This window comes from Neophocaena asiaeorientalis, unplaced genomic scaffold, assembly GCF_003031525.2.
Source record: "Neophocaena asiaeorientalis asiaeorientalis breed wild unplaced genomic scaffold, Neophocaena_asiaeorientalis_V1.1 scaffold77, whole genome shotgun sequence".
In the NCBI taxonomy this organism is placed as follows: domain Eukaryota; kingdom Metazoa; phylum Chordata; class Mammalia; order Artiodactyla; family Phocoenidae; genus Neophocaena; species Neophocaena asiaeorientalis.
The window spans coordinates 7,229,204-7,253,407 of NW_020174645.1; the positions used below are offsets into that span (position 1 = coordinate 7,229,204).

Consider the following 24,204-nt stretch of genomic DNA (forward strand, 5'->3'; position numbering starts at 1 on the left):
GTGATTCAGGACTGTGAGATGCTTCTGCAAACAATTATCCCAACGGGAACAAAAAGAAGGATTACTGGAAAAATGTATTCAAAAGTTGATTTATTCAGAAAAGTACAATTTGCTTTGACTAACACTCCTTTCAGTTCTCTAGAGGTGAAATTATATAGATTATCACGTTCTTCCCGCTTTAACAAGTGATATATTCCCTTTGCAAGAAGTTTCCCCAAAATAACCACTACGCATTAGTCCCAATGAAACCTGCATCTTCTAATTCTCCAGATACCAAGTCTACGTCAAGAACTCAAGATCTTGGGCTTCCTTGGTGGTGCAGTGGTTCGGAATCCACCTGCCGATGCGGGGGACATGGGTTCGAGCCCTGGTCCGGGAAGATCCCACATGCCACAGAGCAACAAAGCCCATGCGCCACAACTGCTGAGCCTGCGCTCTAGAGCCTGTGAGCCACAACTACTGAAGCCTGCGTGCCTAGAGCCTGTGCTCTGCAACAAGAGAAGCCACCGCAATGAGAAGCCCACCCACCGCAATGAAGAGTAGTCCCCACTCGCCGCAACTAGAGAAAGCCCGTGCACAGCAACAAAGACACAATGCAGCCAAAAATAAATAAATAAAGTAAACATTAAAAAAAGAACTCAAGATCTCTAAGCAGAACAGCTAACTCAAAGCTGAGGCAATAAAGCTGAAAGGATGGAAGGAAGAAAGGTTCAACCCTATGACAAAATGTATAAAAAGGGACACTTATAAGCAAAACTCAAATCCTGCTCAAGAAATAGTACTGTCCAGGGCTTCCCTGGTGGTGCAGTGGTTAAGAATCAGCCTGCCAATACAGGGGACACGGGTTCAAGCCCTGGCCTGGGAAGATCCCACATGCCGCAGAGCAACTAAGCCTGTGAGCCACAACTACTGAGCCTGCGCTCTAGAGCCCACGCGCTGCAACTACCAAAGCCCATGTGCCTAGAGCCCATGCTCCGCAACAAGAGAAGCCACTGCAATGAGAAGCCCATGAGCCACAACGAAGAGCAGCCCCCGCTCACCGCAACTACAGAAAGCCGGCATGCAGCAACGAAGACTCAACGTATCCAAAAATAAATAAATAAAAGAAATAGTACTGTCCAGGACAGTTAATAAAACTCAAATACGGACTCAAAGCAGGAATAAATGTTCTATTTTATGTTTTAGAATTCTAAACAAAATAACTATTCCTTTCTAGCTTAGTAAACCTGAAACTACTTAATAATTAATCAAATTAAAATGCACACACATACATATATACATTTAAACCCATTGTCCAGAATATTTCATTAATTAGAGACGGTAATCTCCAGACTACTCTGGGTAGTAGAAGACGATTAGGAAATGATAGTGTGAAGGCAAAGAAACTCAGTCAACCTTTTTAAAAGAAAAATGGTCTTCCTCTAACTTCCTCTAGCTCTTCTGTTTAAATACCAAATATTTAATGTGGAATGATATGTTTTGACTTAACTGTGGCTGAGGACCTTGAGTATCTTATAAAGTTGAAGGTTAAGTCACAGATAAAGGTCACTTCACTCCTTTCTGAGCTGCAACAGTATCTTCCTCAAATGCTAAATGCTGTCAGCAATGCTTTCTAGACAGGAGGAAGCAACAGACAAATCATCTGGGGGGCTCACACTTATTTTAAGATATGAACAGTAGAGACAGGGACCTTAGTGTGTTACAGAATTAAGGCCTTCTATTAAAGCTGAGGCTTCTGTTAGTTTTTAGATATTAGAAAATGTTACACAATGCCTAATAATTTAACGTTTAAATAAGAAAGTAACAGCAATTAAAGTCCAGCTATCTGATGTGTGTCTACTTGTACTGGCCCTGTAGGCTAAGAGAAAATTTTTCCTTCTATTTATAAGATTAGATCTAGAATTTCGGTCTTAAAGGTTAACCTAATATTTACAACAATTAAGCCACATACCCTGACCTAACCCTAAAGAGGATACTATTTCACCCCCTGCTTTCTCCACCCCTCTATAAAAATAAGAGCTGCTTTTTACTAAAACACCACCCTCTGGGAGAGGTCAAGTCACATGCAACCCTGGCACAAACGCTTTTTTAAAAAAAGTGAGAACATAATTCTTTTCAATAAGCCTGCCAAGTTAAGGTCTTCCCTGGTGGCACAGTGGTTGAGAATCCGCCTGCCAATGCAGGGGACACAGATTAGAGCCCTGGTCCGGGAAGATCCCACATGCCACGGAGCAACTAAGCCCGTGCGCCACAACTACTGATCCTGTGCTCTAGAGCCTGTGAGCCACACTACTGAGCCCGCGCGCCTAGAGCCTGTGCTCAAAGCTTGCCAAGAACTGACCCTTAATTTCTGAAAATTATATTTCCCCTATATATTGTTCAACTAAGTAATGACCTTTGAGGGGGTAGAACAAGTAATCTTTTTTTTTTTTTTTTTAAGTTTTTTTTTTTTTTTTGGCTGAGAGTGTTCTTAACCACTGCGCCACCAGGGAAGTCCTTTTCTTCTTTTTATTTTCCATACTTCCCCATTTTTCCAGTAATGAGTACATGTTGCCTTTATGGGAGAGATGATAAACTATATGAATTCAGTTAAGAATTGCATTTTACACTTACATTCAATATTAAAATTAGTCAACACATTTTATTGAACATCTCCTATATGCAAGACATGTGGTGAAAGGGAGCCAAAGGGATTTACATACAATAAAAGATTTCCCGCCCAGAGGAACTTAAAATCAAGTGGTAGTGCGGGGGAATTGGAGCAGCTTAAGATAAATGGCTATAATAAAACAAAATAAACATGTACCACTAAAGCCAAAAGCAAGGAAGATCAGATTACATCTAGCTAAAGGAATTAGAAAAGCATTCATGGAGAAGTCTCTGATTTGAGCCTGGAAGGATGAAAATACCGAGTTGTGGGGGAGGAGGAGGCTGAGGAGAGAGGCATTTTGGGCAGTTCCCTGCGATTTCAACTAATATGGATAAAGTACAAGTAATAAAGGCGGAGGTTACAGCTCTAAGAGCAGAGAAACCTCACCTCTAGGTAAATGCCTATCACACCCCTGCCACGAACCTCTCACCAGCAATTAGCCGAAACAATGCACTGCAGGAGTTAAGGTATTTAGGAGGTCCCCCAGAAGCAAAGGGCTGGCCTGAGGCCACCAAAGTTCCTGTGGCCTACTGACTAGTTCAACAGGCTCGCTAAGGCCTTTATCTGCTTTAATTAAGGGGCTTTGCTCAATTATTAGCCTAGGAATAGTTATAACTAAATAGTACTCAGACCCAGTAAAACAAAGTTTTAAATAATCATTTCTGACTTAAAAGGCAGTGTACACACACTGGGCAAGGCTTTGGAGTCAGATCTGGGTTCAAATTCCAGCTCCAGGATTAGGATGAGGTGTACTAAGGGTGTCTTGGGTAGCTCTCTGAGCCTCATTATGTTCACCTGTAAATGGGAATAAAATCATGAACATCACAGAGCTGGTGTGAGGAACACGGATAATGGTGTTAAAGAGTGCCTCGTCACAGTGCTCAGCTCACGGCCAACATGCAATAAATAAGAGTTATGTCTCTCTTAAGGCCAGGGCTTCCCTGGTGGCACAGTGGTTAAGAATCCACCTGCCAATGCAAGGGACACTGGTTAGAGCCCTGGTCTGGGAAGATCCCACATGCCATGGAGCAACTAAGCCTGTGTGCCACAACTACTGAGCCCACGCGCCACAATTACTGAAGCCTGTGTGCCTAGAGCCCATGCTCTGCAACGAGAGAAGCCACCACAATAAGCCCCTGCACTGCAATGAAGAGTAGACCCCGCCTGCCGCAACTAGAGAAAGCCTGCACGCAGCAACGAAGACCCAATGCAGCCAAAGATAAAAAAAAAAAAAAAAAAAGGGCAAAAAACAGTATATAGACCGGTCTGCCCTGTAGCAATCAGAAAAAAAGTCTTTGATCAGTGTTGGCTGCAAGCTCTACAAACACTGGTCTATGGTCACAATCAAAAGACAATTCCCACTCATATATAATGTTTAAAAGATGAGGGCTCCCCTGGTGGCGCAGTGGTTGAGAGTCCGCCTGCCAATGCAGGGGACACGGGTTCGTGCCCCAGTCCGGGAAGATCCCACATGCCGCGGAGCGGCTGGGCATGTGAGCCATGGCCGCTGAGCCTGCGCGTCCAGAGCCTGCGCTCCGCACGGGAGAGGCCGCAACAGTGAGAGGCCCGCGTACCGCAAAAAAAAAAAAGATGAGTGGTCCATTCAGCTTTTCTGGTCACATATCCACCACCATTCAATATTCCATTAAACATTTAAACAGCAACATTTTCAAGCACTAAGGGACAAATCTATATTTGTCTCCAAAAAAATAAACGAAGAAAAAAAAGATTCATCTGCACCTTGAAAAAATAAATTATTTTCCAGAACTGATTCTGAAGTAACCTTATTTAACAAATACCTCTTAAGTGCCTGCTGCCTACTGTGTGCCAGGGTTCAGACTTAGAAATTTCTCATTTTAAATGGGAAATCTTATAATGACAACCAACACATAAATGCTAGTGGGCCTAACCCTCTCCCTAGGTCACTACAATAACAGCAGCGCCTGTATCATGACTTTCCTGTCTCCTTTCTCCCACTCTGTAATGTGATCCCCTTCAGGGCTGAGTCTTTTTCATACTGGTAACGTCTTTCATTCTGGAGTGTTAGCCCAGTTCCTGGCACAACAGTTCTCAATTCTTGCTGCACATTGAGATTACCTGTGGAACCCAAGCCCTACCTCCTGAGCCAGTGTGCCCAGGGTAGGCCTGGGCCTTGTAACAAAGCATAAAAATCCAAACTATACAGGTGATTCTAATGAGACTCACTGTCAGAGCACTAAGGACTCAATAAAGACCAGCTGGATCCAAGCATGCCACGAACCAGATGATTCTACCTCTGAAATGTCTCTGCTACCCTGTTTTCAATTCAATTCCCAAAGTTTTGATTCTTCTCTTGCATTTCCTAACCTGATTAATGGCAGCCCAAACCACCCCACACTTCCAGGCTAGAAACCTTAAGCTTCCAGAAGCAAAACCTCAAAATCAACTCCAATTTCTCTTTCTCCTTCACCCTCTTCGTCCAGTTATCACTAAGTCCTGTTGATTCTTTGTCTGCAATGTGCCTGAAGCCCAATTACTTTCCAGTACCCTAAGTTAAAGCCCATTCTAGCTCAGACTATTTCAGTAGCTTCCTAATTGATCTTTTGCCTCCTGTTCTCCCATTACACCCTCTTTATCTTTTTTTTTAAACAAGATTGCTATGTCCATATTACACTTCTAGTCAAATACCTTCCATGTATATACACTTATTTACTTGCATTTCTAAGAACATTCTCTAGAAGAATATACAAGAAACTGATAACACTGGTTTCTTTTGGGAGAGGAACTTTTGCAGCTAGGAGACATGGGTGAGAGGGAGACTTTATGCACCCTTTTGAATTTTGAATACCTTTTCAATTCTGTACCATCTAAATGTGCTGCTTCTTCAGAAAAAAACAAACTAAACCCAAAACAATAAAAGCAAAACCAACTCCTATAGCTTCTACCAAAACCAAAAAACGAAACAACACCCAATATGGCAACTGTGACCTTTGACAATTTGGTCTTAACCTGTTTTCTAACATCAATTCTCAACCATCTTCCCAATGCCACCCCGCCAGTCCAAACTACTCTCTAGCTACAAAACAGCTGTAGTTTGGGAAGTCTTCTACTGTGCATTTGCTGATCCCTCAATCTGGAGAGCCTTGCCAATCTTCTCCTCACTTGCCTCAGTTTATTGAAAAACCCATCTCTTGGGGCCTGACTCCATGCTTCCACAATATCTAACGTTTCTGTTCCTGTGCATATGTGTACCTTCTCCCCCAGACCGTGAAACTGCAAGGCTAAAGTCTATTTTGTTCCTGGTCTTTTCCCCAGCACCTGTCAAGGACTAACAGGAAACAACCAGTAAACAATGAATTCAGTTGACTGTACTGATAAGTTAGAATACCAACATTCTGATAAAGCAACGTTCATCTGCGAACTACAAAAAGAGAATGAACCCACTGGGGATAAGGGTGGGGGGGCAGGGATAAACTGGGAGATTGGGATTGACATATATACATTACTATATATAAAACAGATTAACTAGTAAGAACCTACTGCATAGCACAGGGAACTCTACTCAACACTCTGTAATGGCCTATGTGGGAAAGGAATCTAAACAAAGAGTGGATATATGTATAACATTCACTTTGCTGTATACCTGAAACTAACATAACATTGTAAATCAACTATACCCCAATAAAAATTAAAAAAAAAAGAAAAAAGAAAGAGAGAGAGAGAGAATGAACCATTATCTCATCCTAGAGTTGCACAAGGTGTTGTGCCCTCTTCTCAAAGACTGTTAAAATAAGGCTGGATGGAAGGAGCCTTGAAAAGGAGTCTTGGAGATGACACAGCTCCCAGCTTTCTTTGCCACTAACTGGCTGTAAGACATTGGCCAAATAACTTCTCTAAACTTTAGTTTTCTCATCTGTGAAAGAAAGGGCAGGAGGACAAATTCTCTCGAGAGTTCCTTTTTCTAAGATATAAGATTCTGGGATTCTAAGTCACATTGCAAGAAAAGGGAGCCTGTTTTAGAAACTCTTTATAAAATAAAAGCTAACAGATACAGCTACATTTTACTTTTCATATACAATAGTGCATTTACTGCATGAACTAGTTTTGAAACAAAGGCTCCATTTCAGGCTTCTCAATTTATTCTTTCCCCTTAGTACACCACCTTATGTATGTTTTCAGAGAAGTTTTGATAATGATCCAGAGGGTAAAAACACTGCCCCATGCCCTTTTACTTCAGTTTTAACCACCAGACTAGAATGTTGGAAAAGTTTTTTTCTCCTTTAGGCCACTGACAAAAAGGCAGGCCAACCATTTCTCAATTTGAAATTCTGATGAAAGAATAAAAGATAGTTATAGATTAATTGGCTTCACTGAATTCAGACGATCTGTAAATTATTTAATATGTATGTATAGAATGTATTCACAAAACACACCAAAGACCATTGACTGTTCAGTGAATTCAGGGTACATGAACAAGAAAATAAGATCAACATTGCAGCTCAAGAACCAAGAGAAGTGAATTTTTAAAAACAATACATGCATAAGTGACACCTCTGTTTAGACTTTCTCATTTCATAGAAACAATGATGACCATATTACCAATTACTATTCAAACTAGAGGCCAGGAACAGTTTTCCAGCTCTAATGTAAATAGCTCAAATCTATTTTCTTATTCAAAACTGCTATCCAAACATTGATGTGAAAACAGAAGCATTTTTTGTTGGCTTCATTCAGCACAGCTAACCTTTTGCATCTACCTCAAATGACAGCACAGACAAATTTTGATAAGTCAAAAAACCTACTGGAGATGGCATCCTTGAAAGATCAAAATGTACAGTCACAGTAGTGCAAAAAGAAAGAAGTTTCCTCTTCATGAGGGAATGAGTAAAAAGAAATGAGTAAAAGAAAAATCAGTGCAAAAATGTGTTGGAACTGGCTTGAGTCAAAATAGTACTCGGTCCCTCAACAGAAAGCACTCTTTGTAGTAAGTCACTTTTGCAGTCTCTGGCAAAGTTTTTGCAGTCATTTTGTAACCCTTGGGATTCATACCAACAATTCAATCCGTCCTAGAACTATTCACCAGCTACAAACTTACTCACCTCAAAAACAACTGTTTAAGAACCTAGTAAACTTATAAATTGTTAAATGTGACAGACTCAAGATCAACAATAAGCTTACTGATGAGAGTAATTTCATAGCAAATGGAAACATATAAATTAGTATAACCTTTCTGGAGGGAGCTACACTAATATTTAAATCAGAAACCTTTCAAAAGTTCACAGCCTTTGACTCAGGAACTCCTCTTCAAGCAATTTATCCTAAGGAAATACTTACATGTAGAGGTATTCACTCTAGTGTTACTTGTAACAGAAAATTGGAAATAATCTAAATAACTAAAAATAGAGGGCTTCATGGACTATATACACAGTAAAATATGATAGCTATGCTTATTATGGAAGTATGCTCAAGCTACATTACATAACAATAACATTACAGAGCAGAATACACACTAACCCAATCTTATTTACTAATATGTATACATACAATTGTATATACACAAAGGCTAGAGGAAACCATACTGACTATAATTGAGTTATGAGTTACAGGTATTTTACACCGTGCTTTTGTGAACATGTATTACTTTTTTTTTTTAATTTAATTAATTAATTAATTTATTTTTGGCTCCGTTGGGGCTTCGTTGCTGCGCGTGGGCTTTCTGTAGTTGTGTTGAGCGGGGGTTGCTCTTTGTTCTGGTGCGTGGGCTTCTCATTGCAGTGGCTTCTCTTGTTGCGGAGCACGGGCTCTAAGCGCGCAGGCTTCAGTAGTTGTGGCACACGGGCTCAGCAGTTGTGGCTCGTGGGCTCTAGAGCACAGGCTCATTAGTAGTGGCGCACAGGCTTAGTTGCTCCGCGGCATGTGGGATCTTCCCGGACCAGGTCTCGAACCCGTGTCCCCTGCATTGGCAGGCGGATTCTTAACCACTGCGCCACCAGGGAAGCCCCACGTATTACTTTTATAAGCGCAAAACCATTTATTTAAAAGCACTCGATGCGCAAGAGAAAACTTAGGTTCAAGTCCCAGCTTTGATACTAACCTTACTGATGAGTCAGCCTCATAGATGAGGAAATAGATGCAGATTAAGCAGAAATAAGAGCAACTATTTCATAGTTAAAAGATTAAATAAGGTAAAATATAAAAATACACTGTAAAATCTAGGGACTTCACTGGTGGTGCAGTGGTTAAGAATCCACCTGCCAACGCAGGGGACACAGGTTCGAGCCCTGATCCTGGAAGATTCCACATGCCGCAGAGCAACTAAGCCCAAGAGCCACAACTACTAAAGCCCGCACGCCTAGCCGCAACAAGAGAAGCCACCGCAATGAGAAGCCCGCCCACAGCAACGAAGAGTAGCCCCGCTCTCTGCAACTAGAGAAAAGTCCTCGCGCAGCAACGAAGACCCAACGCAGCCAAAAAAAATAAAATCTAAAGCACTGTATATGTATAAAACACTGGTAAGTTGAACCATATTTTGTGTCAGATATTGAATAAATGTTTAGGAGAAAACAGAGTGAAGTATTTTCCACTCTTTAAAGAAAAGGTTCTGCTCCCTCACCCCCACCCCATCCACCGAAATCCTGTTTCGGATCCCATTCAAAAGTATTTAGCATCTTTTCTTCTTTAAAATTTTAAACTGAAAGATCCGTGCCACTTGTCAACTCAAGTTTAAATGAGTAAGTGTGTGTTATCAGCCCAATGCCTCCTGCAGTTGGTCAGCTTTTGCAAAAAAGTTTTGATTTATGATGCAATTCTGTAAACTGTGAATTGTTTAATAACAGGAAACAAATGATTTTAGACCTCAGAGAGATAGAAAACTATCAGATTTTTAAAATATTTGACAACTCTCAAACAAGATAGATCACTGAATTTTATTACTAATGATAAAAATTAGCATCTAGGTAACCAGTTCTTAAAATGAGACCAAAAGTTATCACTAATTTTGAAAGGCAAACCCACAAGGCACGCCACTTTTCAACTGACTAGAAAAGTAAAATTTCTTTAGAAAACAACTGTCAACTTACCTTTCCAAAGCATTTCCCTAAAAATTCTGAACCTAAAGCCCCAGGTAAGGCCTCTCTAAAAGGCACGGGGACCTATATAAAATGAATTTGCCATTTAGTTTGAAGTTGACATAAACGTTTATTCAAACCTGACATAGGCGTTTATTCAAAGGACATGGTTGTAGGTCAAATACTCTGACCTGGTGTAGTACTTCTTGAGTCACACACAAGTACAAACTCCATTTGGATACTGTTGCAACCATTCAGATTATGTATTGCCCAGTTCCAGAAAGCAGTGCTAAAGTTCAGGAACAGCCTCCTCCAATCCAGGTTCCCCCAACTCCCTCAACACCCTGCCCCCCCCAAAAAAAACCCACAGCACAACCAGTTAACATCTACATCTTATCTTCTGCTACAATTTAAAATCTTTTAACAAAAGTATATTTTCTAAAAAAGTATAAACAGTCATGCTTTTAAAATGCAATTACTTGCTCTATAAAAAAAAGATTTATCCAGATTCCTTTAAGGAGATTATTAACAAATTGAGAGAGAAGCTGGAAGTTAGGAAAATTTAAAACTAAGCTCAAGAATTTCTAGATTAAAGACTGAACAAAGGAAAAGTAGTTCTGACAGTATAACAAATGAGGAAATGACTTTAAAAATAATGTGCCTTATAAGAACCTTATGAAAAGTACAATATATAGCAAAATGAGAAAAATATTGGGGAGCAGGAGTTTAAGAAACAAACAGCAAAATTCCTCTATCCATCAACCCTATAATCTATTTATTACAGAATGACAGAATACTCAGAAGAGTCAGAGGACTAGTCAGTGGCTATTTTTCTGTCAGTAGCTTCTTAAACCCTGACGTTTCTGAGTCCTAGAAGGCTCTTTTACTGAACCCACAACTCTCACACTTGCTTAACATTCCACAATTTTCTCTTGAAAGCACACAGATTATTATGAAATCCAGCATATTTAAAGTACTGATTGATCTCAGAACTTACATATCTGATCACTGACATTTAAAAAAGATTTCCCCCTCTATTAAATAATTATATTAATGATATATAAACATTATATATTAATGATATAAAATATATAAAAAACAACTATATTGCTCATAAAGTTGCAAAGTTACAATATGACCCAACGATTCCATTTCTAGGTATATACCCAAGAGAATACATATGTTCACAAAAAAGCCTATACATAAATGTGTCACAGCAGCACTATTCACAACAGCCAAAAAAGTGGAAACAACCCAATGTCCATTAATAGATCAATTTTTTTAACGTGGTATATCCACACAATGGAATATTATTCAGCCATAAAAAGGAATGAAGTACTGATACATGGTACAATGTGGGTAAATCTTGAAAATGTTATGCTAAGTGAAAAAAGCCAGACACAAAAGACAGCATATTATATGATTCCATTTATATGAAATGTCCAGAATAGGCAATCTGTAGAGTCAGAATCTACTTTCTGTTGCCAGGGATTGAGGGAGGGGAGTTGGGAAGTGACTGCTAATAGGTAGGAGTTTTCTTTTGGGGTGATGAATACATTCTGGAACTAGTTAGTGGTGGTGGCTGCACAACCTTGTGAATGTTGTGTTACTGAATTTTTCACTTGAAAAGGTAAATGTTATGGCAGGTGAAAAAAGTTCAGTCAGGGTTATGTCTGCTGTCAACAGGTGGATCAGACTGAATTTTGACTTTCAGAAAATTATGACTATATAATGAGACTAGTTTCCTGACACAGCTTGAAATCTAGATGAGGAAAATTCGAAAGAGGGCTTCCTGAAAGGTTGAAATTAGCACACACACACACTCTCCCAAGGTGACTAGTACTTTGTTAAAAGGACAACTCACTTTCAGATATAGAGGTTCTACCAAATACATTAAAATTACCATGACTGTTGGAAAACATCAAATTCTGCCTAATCAATTCACTTCCTAAATAAAATTTTTATCTTTATATTGTTTGTGTAATCCTCATACCTTAAGACAACTACTTTTTTCTTTTCTTTTGGCCATGCCTCGTGGCTTGCAGGATCTTAGTTCCCCGACCAGGGATTGAACCTGTATCCCTAGCAGTGGAAGCACGGAGTCTTAAACACTAGACCGCCAGGGAATTCCCAAGACAACTACTTTTAAGACTGTATTACTCACAAATACACTTCAAATTCCCGGCCACAATCAAAATTATATCTAAAGGCTAGAATTTTTCATTTCTTTTTAAGGTTTCAAGTTAATCAAGCTTAAATAAACATTGTGCAGTTTTAAAAGAATTACTTTACAAGTCAGTATTCAGAAGTCAGAACTTACATGGCATACACCATGCTGTCTTTTTTCCAATAAACTGTTGTTTAGTATGCAGAGGAGTTTTTTTGCACTGTAGTGAGTCATAGAGTGAATAAAGAAGTTGTACACACACACACATCCCCATACCCTTGAGCAAGAAAAGCATTAACAGTACCAGAACAGTACCAGAACGCTTTAACAGTACCAGAAGACAGATGGGTTTTGAATTCACCTATCTTGTCAAGAAAACTTAACCAGTGGTGTAACGGAAAGAGGACTGGAATGGGGAATCTTGGTGCTAGTCCTAATTCTGCCCTTAACTAGTGGAGTAACCTTAGCAGAGTGATTTGACCCTCTGTTGTGTCTTCAGTAAAATGAAAGAATTGGATCGCAAGGTTCCTAAGTCTTACAACTCTCAACAGTCTTTGATTCTATTGTTAATTGGCTTAGGGCTGTGGGAGGCCCAGCAGTTACACGCTAGGCAGTTCTCATATTTTTACGTACTTAGGCAACCATGCCATATAGAGTAATAAGAGAACACAGTATTAGTCACAGGGAAGAAGGAAAAAGAAAAGTGCGCATAGCTCCTGCTGGTACTGGTTTACTCCTGTTGGACCTAATAAAGAGAAAGCACCTTTGCCAATTTTCCAGGGGATAGGAGTAATTCTTATGTCTCACCACACCCACCATAGTTGGTTTTTCCTAAAAGAAATCCAGTGGGACTCTACAAAAATGTTGTGAAGCACCAAGTACTTTTAGTCACTGCATGACTAATACAACAGATCAATTCTAAATTAAAGAAATAAATCAGCTTTTTCTTTCTAATACAAAAGAAATAAACAGCTTTCATTCCAAAGAGTCCTAGATGACCACAGTGAGTTGCACAGATAACTTAGCAATAAACACAGTGTCAACCCAAAGAAAATGAATTATCTACAGAACTAGAAGGTTCAAAGCACTGAGGTTCAACATAACATTATTATTCGACATAGCCTTTTTTTTTTTGGCCCCTCCGCACAGCTTGTGGGATCGCAGTTCCCCGACCAGTGATGGAACACAGGTCACGGCACTGACAGCACCAAATCCTAACCACTAGGCCACCAGGGAACTCCCTCCACATAGCCCTTTAATGAAATTCATTTTACAACTCCAACTTCCAGAGTAAAAAGCAGGATTAAAAACTCACTGAGGGCTTCCCTGGTGGCACAGTGGTTGAGAGTCCGCCTGCCGATGCAGGCAACACGGGTTCGTGTCCTGGTCCGGGAAGATCCCACATGCCGCGGAGCGACTGGACCCATGAGCCATGGCCGCTGAGCCTGCGCGTCCGGAGCCTGTGCTCCGGAACGGGAGAGGCCCGCATACCGCAAAAAAAAAAAAAACTCACTGAGACTCATCACCTCTTTCACAGCAAGAGATAATCAGACCTGCCTGGGATGGGATGGTGTCAATAAAACAGAAGTCACCATCATACGGACTGGATTGTGGAAACCAAAGATCAAATGAGGCCAACTCAGAAGTTGTATCAGGTGGCTCCCAAGAAGGCTTTCTGGAAGAACTCCTCCAAAACAGTCCTAGCTAGAGAACCTGTGTTCCCTGATTTGCATGCAACTCTCTCTCTTAAAACGGCTCTTTGTCAAATATGGCCACAGACCACATAAGCAATCATCTGTCTGGTTATGCCTAGCAACATTCCTTTCAAGAGGGGTACAGAGCTGTAGTTCTTAATCTAGTACCCCTTCATGGACCTCTAGGTGGCACATGGATGGACTTCACGGGGTCAGTGAAGTCCCCAAGGACCTATGCAAACTTTTGTCTCTCTGCACATTTTGGGGGCAAAAGAGCCCTTGGGCAGTAAACCAAGAGGCTGTGAACCAAGGAAAGTTAAGAACCACTGGTGGTTTAGAGACAGATGTAAAACAGAACAAATCTCCTGACGGTGCCCATGTAAATAAGACAGGAAGTAATGCCCATTATTTGAGATGCAAAATAACAAAGGGTGCTGTCTTTTCAAAACAAAAAGAAAATATGATATGATGGTCGGAAGTTCTTGAGGGTCAGGTATTCCACTCCCTTCATCCTCTAGTCTAGATGAGGAAAATGAGCTGAGAGGCTCTTATCCAAAACCACAGATCACAGAGTGGCAAAGCTGAGCACCAAACCAGGCCAGGTTTCTGCCAGGATGGTATGTTTATACTTTTTTCAGAATGGTTTTGACCAAAATTTTCCTTATGAATACCCCACTCCATTAAGCAGGTAGCCTTCAAAAAATTTTAAATCAAGCTTCAACCTAGAAATTTGACACATTAAAATATCCCCCAAATCATAAATCAAATCACAAATCTTTCAAATAAGCCAGCACATAGCAGATTTATAAGGCAGAACCTTAATGGCTCAATATCCCCTATCCTGCTGCACTATAAGTGTGACTTGAAAAAGCAGCACAGGTCACAAGCTTCTAATTGTGAAGTGCCTCAACTGTAATGAAAAACGACAGCCACTGACAGACCTTTTAAAAAGATACCGAGTCAGGGTCAAGCTGACTTTAGAGTGGGTTTGTAGGGCTTCAATTTGCAAGTTCCCACAGGGAACTTTACTCAATACTCTGTAATGACCTATATGGGAAAAGAATCTAAAAAAGAATGGGTATATGTGTAACTGATTCACTTTGCTGTAGAGCAGACACTAACGCAACACTGTCAATCAACTATACTCCAATAAAAATTAAAAAAAAAAATTTGCAAGTTCCTTTCTGAGGAGTCTTAAGTGTTGCCTAAACAGTAACTGATTTTTTTCAACCCAGGTAATGGAGACTTTCATGAATTAAACTGATAACCACTTTTCTAGTTCTATGTTCACAAACAGTACATGAGTAGAAGCAAAGATAATAGGCAGTTATTCTAAGACCAAATTAAAAAATAATTATGGTCATAAAGTTACAGGTCCATTTGTTCCAATGCCTAACTTTGCCTCAGAATATGAAATTTAAAGTAATCAAAATAATCTCACCTGAGAAGTGAAACCAAAGCGACATTTGAACCTAAGTTCAATGACAACATGTCCTTCAATTACAAAGGAAGTGCTTTATTTATTAAAAGAGATTTAACGGCATAGGATTCTATGGCATACGCACTGCCTCCAAAGACATACAATATGGTAAAGTTTCTGATCGCTTGTGAATTATATTTAGCCATTTCTGCCAGCTCTAACTCTAGACTCCCAAACCCTAAGGTGTAACTGGAATGGGCCATTGGAAGCACCTGTGGCCTTTAAAGGCTTTAACCAATTCTCAAGGCTTTCTTGGCCGCTGTCTAGAAGAGGGTTTGACCATTCTATTTTGGGTCAAGGAGACTCTCTTACACCCCAAGTGACCTCAAGTGGGCAAGATCTGTTTGGAAGAATGCACTGCGAGTGATTTTTCACCAGGCCAGCGGCCTCCGCTGCGAGACTTCCAAAAGGATGTAGATCTGGTCTCGATCGAGACGACGAAAGAATGCGGCTGGGCTGTGTGGGGCTCACGACAGCCAGTCGGCTCGTGATCCCGCTGCCCGCGGCCGGACTGTGGCGTCAGGAGCGTGAAGAAGCAGGGATCCCCGGGGCACGCAGAGGGAGGAGAGAGGAGAGAGGGCGGGAGCCAGAGAGAGGTTCGGAGACTGCAGGTGTCGCCGGGGGAGGGGACGAGATCGTCCGGGGCTGGCACTACCAAGTGACTAACAGTGCGGTTCCGGACTCGGGCAAACTGGTCACATTCTCAGGCTGTGTGACCTTGAGCGTGTGGCTCGCCCGCTTTGCGCCTCAATTTCCTCATCTCTAAAATGGGGGTTGTTCAAGCGGAAAACGCACCTTGGATCGCTTGGCAAGGCGCCTGGCACATAGTAAGCGCTCCGTACAAATGAGCTACTACTGGCTCTCGGGCTCCTCTTACCGCCCGGAGGAGCGAGGAAAGCCCCGAGCAGGGGAGTCCCCAGGAGGCGGATCCCGGGCTGGGAAGGGGGGACCTGGCCGGGCACTCACCGAGCACGTCTGCCGAGCGGTGCCGGGCTACGAAGCACGCATCGTCTCCGTAGCACGCGCCCTTCTTAAGGAGGCCCTTACGGAAGTCCTTGCCGAAGCCGCAGCCGGCCGTCACGAGCCCGTAGTCGCCGCCGCCGCTGCCGCCGGCCCTGGGGTCGGTCTGCGAAAGGCCGCCGAGCACGGCGCGGGCCACCAGTCGCCCGTACGAGAGGACCGAGAACATCGCCGCCGACCCCCCGAGGAGGCGGGGGGCCCGGGGAGCAGAAGGACGCGGAGGCCCGGAGCCGGCTCTCTCCTCAGCCGCAGCCGCGCCGCCGCCGGGACGCTCCTCAAGGCGGCGCGCAGTCGCCGCCGCCCCTTCCCGACGCGCGGGGCCTCGCACACGCTCCGCCGCGCGCACTGGAGCCAGAGCGAGGTCAGAACCGGCGGCTCCTCCGCCTCAGCCCGACTGGGGTCCCGGCTGCAGCCACCGCTGCCGCCGCCATCTTCCACTCCGCTAGCGTGTTCCGGGCCTCGCCGGCAGCACCGCCCCCTTTGTGGCCACGCCTCTAGCCCCGCCCACGGCCCGCTGCTTAGGCCCAAGCCCCGCCTCCTCGGCTCTGTGCCCTACGCAGCCACAGAGGTCGAGCGTGCGCAGAGGATGTGGACACCATGTCTCTTGGGAGTTGTAGTCCAAGAGTTGTAGTCGCTTTTTTACTTCACTGCCTAGCTTCAAGGACCTAGGAGGATTCCCCAGACGCGGGACCTAAGTTAAAATACCGAGAATTACAGGTGGGCTGTTTTCTCCCCTGCTTTAACCATATCTGTTAAAAGCTATTGTTTTAAATAACGCCACTATTCCTTTAAAGAAAAACCTGGAAGAAAGTATCGGGTCACATATCATTATTCTGTCGTATATATATTAAGAAACTGAAGTACACTAATCTAGTGACACCTCCAGAACTTATATATTGGAAGGGTTTAGGGGAGGCAATCTGTTTGGAAAGAAGAGCCGTTTTGCATAATGTTTAGGAAAATTTGAGAAAATACTATATGTTCCTATTAGACGGTTGGGTGAGGATGGAGGGTTAGTGATGGAGATTCAGGCACGGCCACTGCAGCCATGTCATACAGAAGTGTTTCAGACTTTCAGACGGTTCTGCCAAGTGGGGAATAAAAAATTCTAGGCCCCAAATTTCTTTGCCTCAAATCTTAATTTTCCTGAAGGTCCACCTAGCTAAACAGGTCTTCTCCCCACCTCTGACTTGGGTGCTCAGAGAGGTCATGCAGTGCCAAAGACTTGCAAAGATGAGGGCCCTGCCTCTCTCCTCCCACAGCTGCCATCTCTTCTCATCAGAAGGACAACTCTTAGCAAGAAAGGCAAAAAAAAAAAAAAAAGAGAGGCAGCTCCCCTACTTTTTTTTTTTAAGCTCTCAGCCCACCCTTAACAAAGATATCACAGTAGCCTTCTCCAGATTTTGACTAAGCAACCTTCTTTTGAAAATATTTAGGTTGAAAAACAACTAAATTTAATGGGAGTTTGTAATGTAATGTGAAGATTAGCTCACCAAATGTGTGTAATATGTTTGTATGTGTGTATGAATGTACATTCAAATTACATACCATGCTGGTGGGACTGTACATAATCTAGCCCCTGCATACCTCTCCACCGCATTTGGTCCTGTGCCGCCTTCATTAACTGGGCTCTAGTCATGCTTACAGCTGCCTCAGGGCCTTTGCTTTTGCTCTTCCTTCCACCCACTAGAATGTAATTCCATTACATGAGGGTCCTGTCCTCTTTCTTACTGTATCCCCAGAACATATGGGCACACAGTAAATACTTTAGTAAATAAATGAAAGAATGGGGCTTCCCTGGTGGCGCAGTGGTTGAGAGTCCGCCTGCCGATACAAGGGACGCGGGTTCGTGCCCCGCTCCGGGAAGATCCCACATGCCGCGGAGCGGCTGGGCCCGTGAGCCATGGCCGCTGAGCCATGGCCGCTGAGCCTGCGCATCCGGAGCCTGTGCTCCGCAACGGGAGAGGCCACAGCAGTGAGAGGCCCGCGTACCGCAAAAATAAATAAATAAATAAATAAATGAAAGAATGAATGAATATTTCACTATATCCTAAGCACCCAAAAGGCAAGGATCATTTGCCATTGTATTATTACAACTAACGGGCAATGTGTAAATGTTGAATAAAAGAAGGGATAATTGAATAGGAAGCATAAATAATATAAAAATAGTATTTGTTGAATAAAGGAATGACTGAATGAATGGATTCAGGAATAAAAGAAAACTGAGATTTGAGGCAAGTGATCTAATTTGGAATACTTTTTGGTTTTATTGAAACATAAATGTATATCACCGAGAAGCACTGGTCCTTTTCTAGTTCACTTTTGACAGAACTGTAGTTCCTCTGGGAAGTCCCATCTCATTCTATAAATGAATCTCTTTTATACCTTTTTAAATTCATCTAAAGACCTGTAAACCATCCACTCAAAGCACATTCCGTTATCCCAGTTACTGTCATCATTAAACACTTTTGTGATTCACAATGTGCTAAGTACTCTATATGTTTCTGTCCTTAAGGGTTTTCATCAAAATTGGACTGAACACACCACTTCACATAATGAGTGGCATTTTGTCAAAGGTGTAGACAAAAAAAAGTTCATTTACTGGTTAAAAGATATAGCGATCCTAGGAATGCAGTTACACCTTGCTATTTTTTATGGCCCACAAGAACTGGAGAGCGCCCAGAATGAGGGGGTGGAGCTTTGTGGATCCTCTGCTTGGCATTTATGTCTGTGCCAGCTGTGCTAAAGGTTGTTCTTTTAAGCACACACCACTACCAAATCCCAGCCAGGATGTCAGGTAATTCTACCCCAAGGACAAACTTTTTAAAATCGCACGTCAACCCCTGTTCCTTGCCTCAATTAGACTGCTCCTACCTTTCATTTTCAGGGCATATATTACCTGATTTCCATGTCACTCACAAGAACCGGTTGGATGAGATGAGCAGCAACATAAGATGTGACTCTGACGCTGGTAACCTCTGCTCTGTTGGGGTGACTGTTTTCACAGTTAAATGATACGAGTGCCTTGAGTTTCCTGCAAATGAGTTTTCTGCAAATGAGTTGCTCTTCGGAGCACAACGTGAACAGAATCCTTTCTCAAAGATCCTTTGCACCTTTTCGGAAAGGAGATGAGACAGGGCCTCATGTTCCCTTGAATCATTTATTCCAGAGCCAGTTCTAAAAAGTTTCACTATGTGGGGAAGCCAGGAGAGGGTACTTTGAAAAGAAAAAGAAAACCATCTTCCCCTGCCCTCCCCCAGGAGCACAATTCACTTGTGACATTTTGCTAGACTTAAAAAGCCCTAAGAGTTTTCTTCCTTAACAGAGTTACATTCCTAGCACTTCAAGGATTCCTGGGAGGTCACTTGTCACTCTCAGAAGCGAGCAAGTGGTGAAAATACTATCTGTGTTCCCAGAGCACCTCTATGGCATTAGGAAAGAGCTTTGCACTGGACTCACCCCCAGCACCTAAAAAAAGAAAAAAAAAAAAGGCATGAATTCCCTAATGAGATTTTCTGCCACACTAGTACACTGATCTTGTCTGATTTCTTTCTGGCTAACCTATTCAAAATGAGAATTAATTAGTTTCTCATCCTTGGTACTATTGACATTTGGGGCCAGATAATTCTTTATTGTAGGGGGCTGTCCTACACATTGAAGGGGGTTTAGCAGCATCCCTGACTTGTACCTACTAGATGCCAATAGAACACCTCACCCCCTACTTGGGACAACCAAAAATGTTTCCAGAGTCTCCAGATATTGCCAAATGCCCCTGGGGGTGGGGGGCAGGCAAAATCACCCCCAATTTAGAACCACTGGGTTATACTGATGCCTTGCAAGTGAACAAATATTTGGGGAGCACTTGTTAAGCCTGAGGCTCTGGGCTAAGGATAAAAAACGTTGGTGCCTTCATGGCAGTCACAGTATTGACACACAGGGTTAAAATTAAGTAAATTTAGAGAGAAAATAAACACCACTGGTTGAAATAAAGGAGTGTGAGGAGGAGAAAGAGGACCCATTGGGGTGGGAGAATACTCAGGGCACCTCACAGAGGGTGACATTTGTGAGAGACCTACATGGACAGAGGTCTGAGGAGGGGGTATAACCAATCCAAGTGAAAGAAATGGAAACTCAGCAAATGCAGAATGATTGGAGAACAACAAGTAGTCTAGTGCAGCTCAGCCTTAGGGTTTGAATGAGGAATAATGAGAAATGGAGCTAGGAAAATAGTTTAGGAACTATTTAGCCATAAAAAGGAATGAAGTGCTGATACATGCCTCAACATAGAGGAACCTTGAAAACATTATACTTTTTTATTTTTAATATTTATTTACTTATTTATTTGGCTGCGTCGGGTCTTAGTTGTGGCACACAGGATCTTTTAGTTGCAGCATGTGAACTCTCAGTTGTGGCATGCAGGATCTAGACCACACATTGTATGATGCTATTTATATGAAATGTCCAGAATAGGCAAACCCATAGAGACAGAAAGCAGATTAATAATTGCCAGAGGCTGGGAGGAGGGAGAATGGGAAATGATTGCTAATGGGTTTGGGGTTCCTCTTTGGGGTAATGAAAATGTTCTGGAATTAGTAGTAACGGTTGCATAATCTTATATATATACTAAAAAACAATGAACTGTACACTTTAAAAGAGTGAATGTTATGATATGTGAATACCTCAATTAAAAAAAATAGGACCTACTGCAGAGGGCCTTATATGTTAAGCTGAAGGTACTTAATGCTGGAGACACCAAGGAGTCACCAAATGCTTTTAATATGCTAGTAATAATAATAAAATAATAAATAATATTATAATAAAATAATAAAACAAGAATAGTAATGAAAGTGAGAGCAATAGATACCATGGATTGAGCAATTCCTATGTGCATTACCTGTATGGTCTGCACTGACCACCTATTTACACATGAAAACACCCAACCGTCCCATCTGCATTTCACACAGGACTTTTGTTTATTGTTTGTTTCCTTCCTGATTAAAATGTACGTTCCATAGGAGCAGGGGATTTTGTGTATTTTATTCACTACTTTATCTCAAGGGTCCAGAACACTGACTAGCATACAATAAGTACTGAATAAATACGTAAGAAGTGAATGTTGTTGATTAAGAGAACCTTAGAGGTCACATAGAACAAGCAACTTGTTTTACAGCTGAGGAAAGGGGGGCAAATAACATGTTCCTCCCATAGGAATTTAATGGGTGGAGCTGGGCCAACTGGAGAGGTATCCAGGAGACTCTTGGTGCCTGCCCTGCAAAGCCCCTTTGAAGGCACTAGCCACAAGCTGTTCTCTCCATTGAACTTACCTTTCTTTGCATTGTGTGTGATGGTCATGTTTCTCCCACCTAGTATCCATTCCCCCCATTCTCTGAAAATAGTATTTTGATTCCTTGGAGGAATAATCCATGTTGGTTCATGTGGTTTGTGTGGAACTAGATGGCAGAGAGACACATGACCCAGGTCTGACCAATCAGTGCACTGCATTCTCTTGGTCACGATTGGTCCAGTAGGAGGGCACATGACTCAAGCTAGGTGAGTGAAACTCCATTATGGGATTTTGCTGAAAGCATTAAGGAGAAATTCTCACAGGGTTTCTAAGCTGGTAGAGTGAAAGCTTGGAGCTGCTGATAGCCATTTTTGCCACTGCTTGGGAAGAGCTAGCCTGAGAATGAAGAGAATTCAGAGAGAAGCAGAGTCTAGAGATGGTAGGAAACAGGCTTCGTGATAACGATTAAACCCCTGAATCCAACTTTGCCTGAAGAAAGATCAATCCCTCTACTCATATTAATTCTCTGATTTGCTTAAGCCACTTTGAGTTTGGCTTGCAAGGAAGTGAATCCTGACAAACACATCATATGATCCTCATAGCATGACTATAATTACTGAATCAAGAAAAAGTCACCAGGGGCTTCCCTGGTGGCACAGTGGTTAAGAACCCACCTGCCAGTGCAGGGGACACGGGTTCGAGCCCTGGTCCAGGAAGATCCCAGGTACCGTGGAGCAACTAAGCCTGTGTGCCACAACTACTGAGCCTGCGCTCTAGAGCCCATGAGCCACAGCTACTGAGCCCACGTGCTACAACTACTGAAGTCCACGTACTTAGAGCCCATGCTCTGCAACAAGAGAAGCCACCACAATGAGAAGACTGTGCACCACAACGAAGAGCAGCCCCCGCTTGCCGCAACTAGAGAAAGCCCGTGCACAGCAACAAAGACCCAATGCAACCAAAAATAAATAACAAATAAATTAATTTTAAAAAAAAGAATAAGTCACCAAACCAAAGGCAGCTTTTAGAAGGAAACTTATCCTCCGCCAGTTTACATAGAGGAGAGGGAACTGCCACTTCTCAGTAGAAAAACTGCTGAAGCAAAACTTCTGCTCTTTCTTTACTACCTCCATGAGATGAGGATAGGGTCTGATTGGTGGATTCAGAAAAAGATGCTGACGTTACTGAACTGAACTCGGGTCCACTTGCCTGATGCTCAGCAAAGCCAATCTACTGAAGCCAGGTTGTGGTAAAGAAAAGTACAGCATTTATTTGCAGGGCACCAAGCAAGGAGAACAGGCAGCTAGTGCTCAAAAGACCAAAACTCCCCAATGGCTTTCAGGCAAGTGTTTTCTGTTTTTTGTTTTTTGTCTCTATTTGTGGCTTATTTTTTTCATCTCTTAACATTGTGTCCTTTGATGAACCAAAGAATTTTTTTTTTTTTTTTGGCTGCGTCGGGTCTCTGTCGCTGCATGCAGGCTTTCCCTATTTGTGGAGAGCGGGGGCTACTCTTTATTGCGGTGCACAGGCTTCTCATTGCGGTGGCTTCTCTTGTTGAGGAGCATGGGCTGTAGGCACGCGGGCTTAAGTAATAGCACGCAGGCTCAGTAGTTGTGGCTTGCAGGCTCTAGAGTGCAGGCTCAGTAGTTGTGGCGCACAGGCTTAGTTGCTCTGCAGCATGTGGGATCTTCCTGGACCAGGGCTGGAACCCATGTCCCCTGCATTGGCAGGCGGATTCTTAACCACTGCACCACCAGGGAAGCCCCCAGGCAAGGGTTTTTAAAGGCAACATTGGGAGTGAGGGTTGCAGGGTGCATGATCAGCTCGTGAACATTTTTCTGATTGGTTGGTTGTGAGGTAACAGGGTGATGTTTCGGGAATATTCATCAGCCTTCTGGTTCCAACCAGTCTGGGGTCTTCGTGTTTGTGGTCAGCATGTTGTCACCATCCTCCACCTGGGGGGGGAGGGTCTTAATTTCTGCAGAACAGTTCAAAGGTATGTGTCAGATTGTTGTCTATATCCCTTTGGGAGGAACTGGGAATCTTGTGACTCTACTGTTCTAGTCATTAACTGCTTTAGTCTGCTTTTTGAAACTTGGGGAAGGCCAAATAGGAAGTGGGGTACACGGAGGAGCTTGTACTTGGGAAGGCCCTGCAGGGTCCTGCTCAGTTTCAGTCCCACCTTTTCTTTGATACTGCTCAATCCTGGGGTGGAGCAAGAAAGGGTATAAAGTGTAGGATAGAGAGGTTAATCATAAAGGTGGCAGGGGAACTCAGTTTTAGGGGGACTGGGTTTCAGTGAGCATGTTGCCCAGTCCTTTCTCTTTATTCTTTCTTGCTGTGGTCTGTCCTTTGGATACTCGTTTCCTCCTCTGCCATGAGGAGCCTGTCCCTCTGGAGGAGGCCTGCAGTCTGTGACCAGGTAACTCAGTGTAATCCAGATGTAGATTGTGTGCACAACAAAGCCATGTTCTCCAATCAGGCTCATCAATAAAGCTGATACTTGGAGCCCCAGCTGCCTGATTCATGCATCTACATCTCAGTGGGTTTAGAATTTGGAAGGGTCAAGAAGGGTTAATTAATTATCACTCCATGAACCCCAAACATGTTAATTTTCTCTTCAGAAAACCTCAGAGATGGGCACGAAGGCTGACATTTGGGGGCTAAAATAACACATGGGATCAGGTTTCTGGTGTAGTCAGGGCTCTAGGCTGAAAGGTAATTGTGGGTTAAGTGGATTCTTGACCTGAGCAGTTTGTGACAGCTACAGTTGTTCGGTAAGATTTTAACTGGCAAGGGCCTGAGTACGAGGGCCTCTGGGGCAGGCCTTGACCTAACCCATGAGAGTACAGCTTTGACCTCA

General features: G+C 42.7%; 1 protein-coding gene across 1 annotated transcript in view; it reads right to left on the reverse strand.

Annotated features, from left to right (window-relative positions):
- The window catches only part of PPTC7 (protein phosphatase targeting COQ7), a 39,034-nt gene extending 21,694 nt beyond the window's left edge, over window positions 1-17,340 (reverse strand). Inside the window, exon 1 of the mRNA XM_024758463.1 lies at window positions 16,004-17,340. Coding sequence (XP_024614231.1) covers window positions 16,004-16,226 — 223 coding nt within the window. The 5' untranslated portion in view covers window positions 16,227-17,340. The remainder of the gene's footprint in view (window positions 1-16,003) is intronic.
- Between the last annotated feature and the right edge of the window lie 6,864 nt (window positions 17,341-24,204).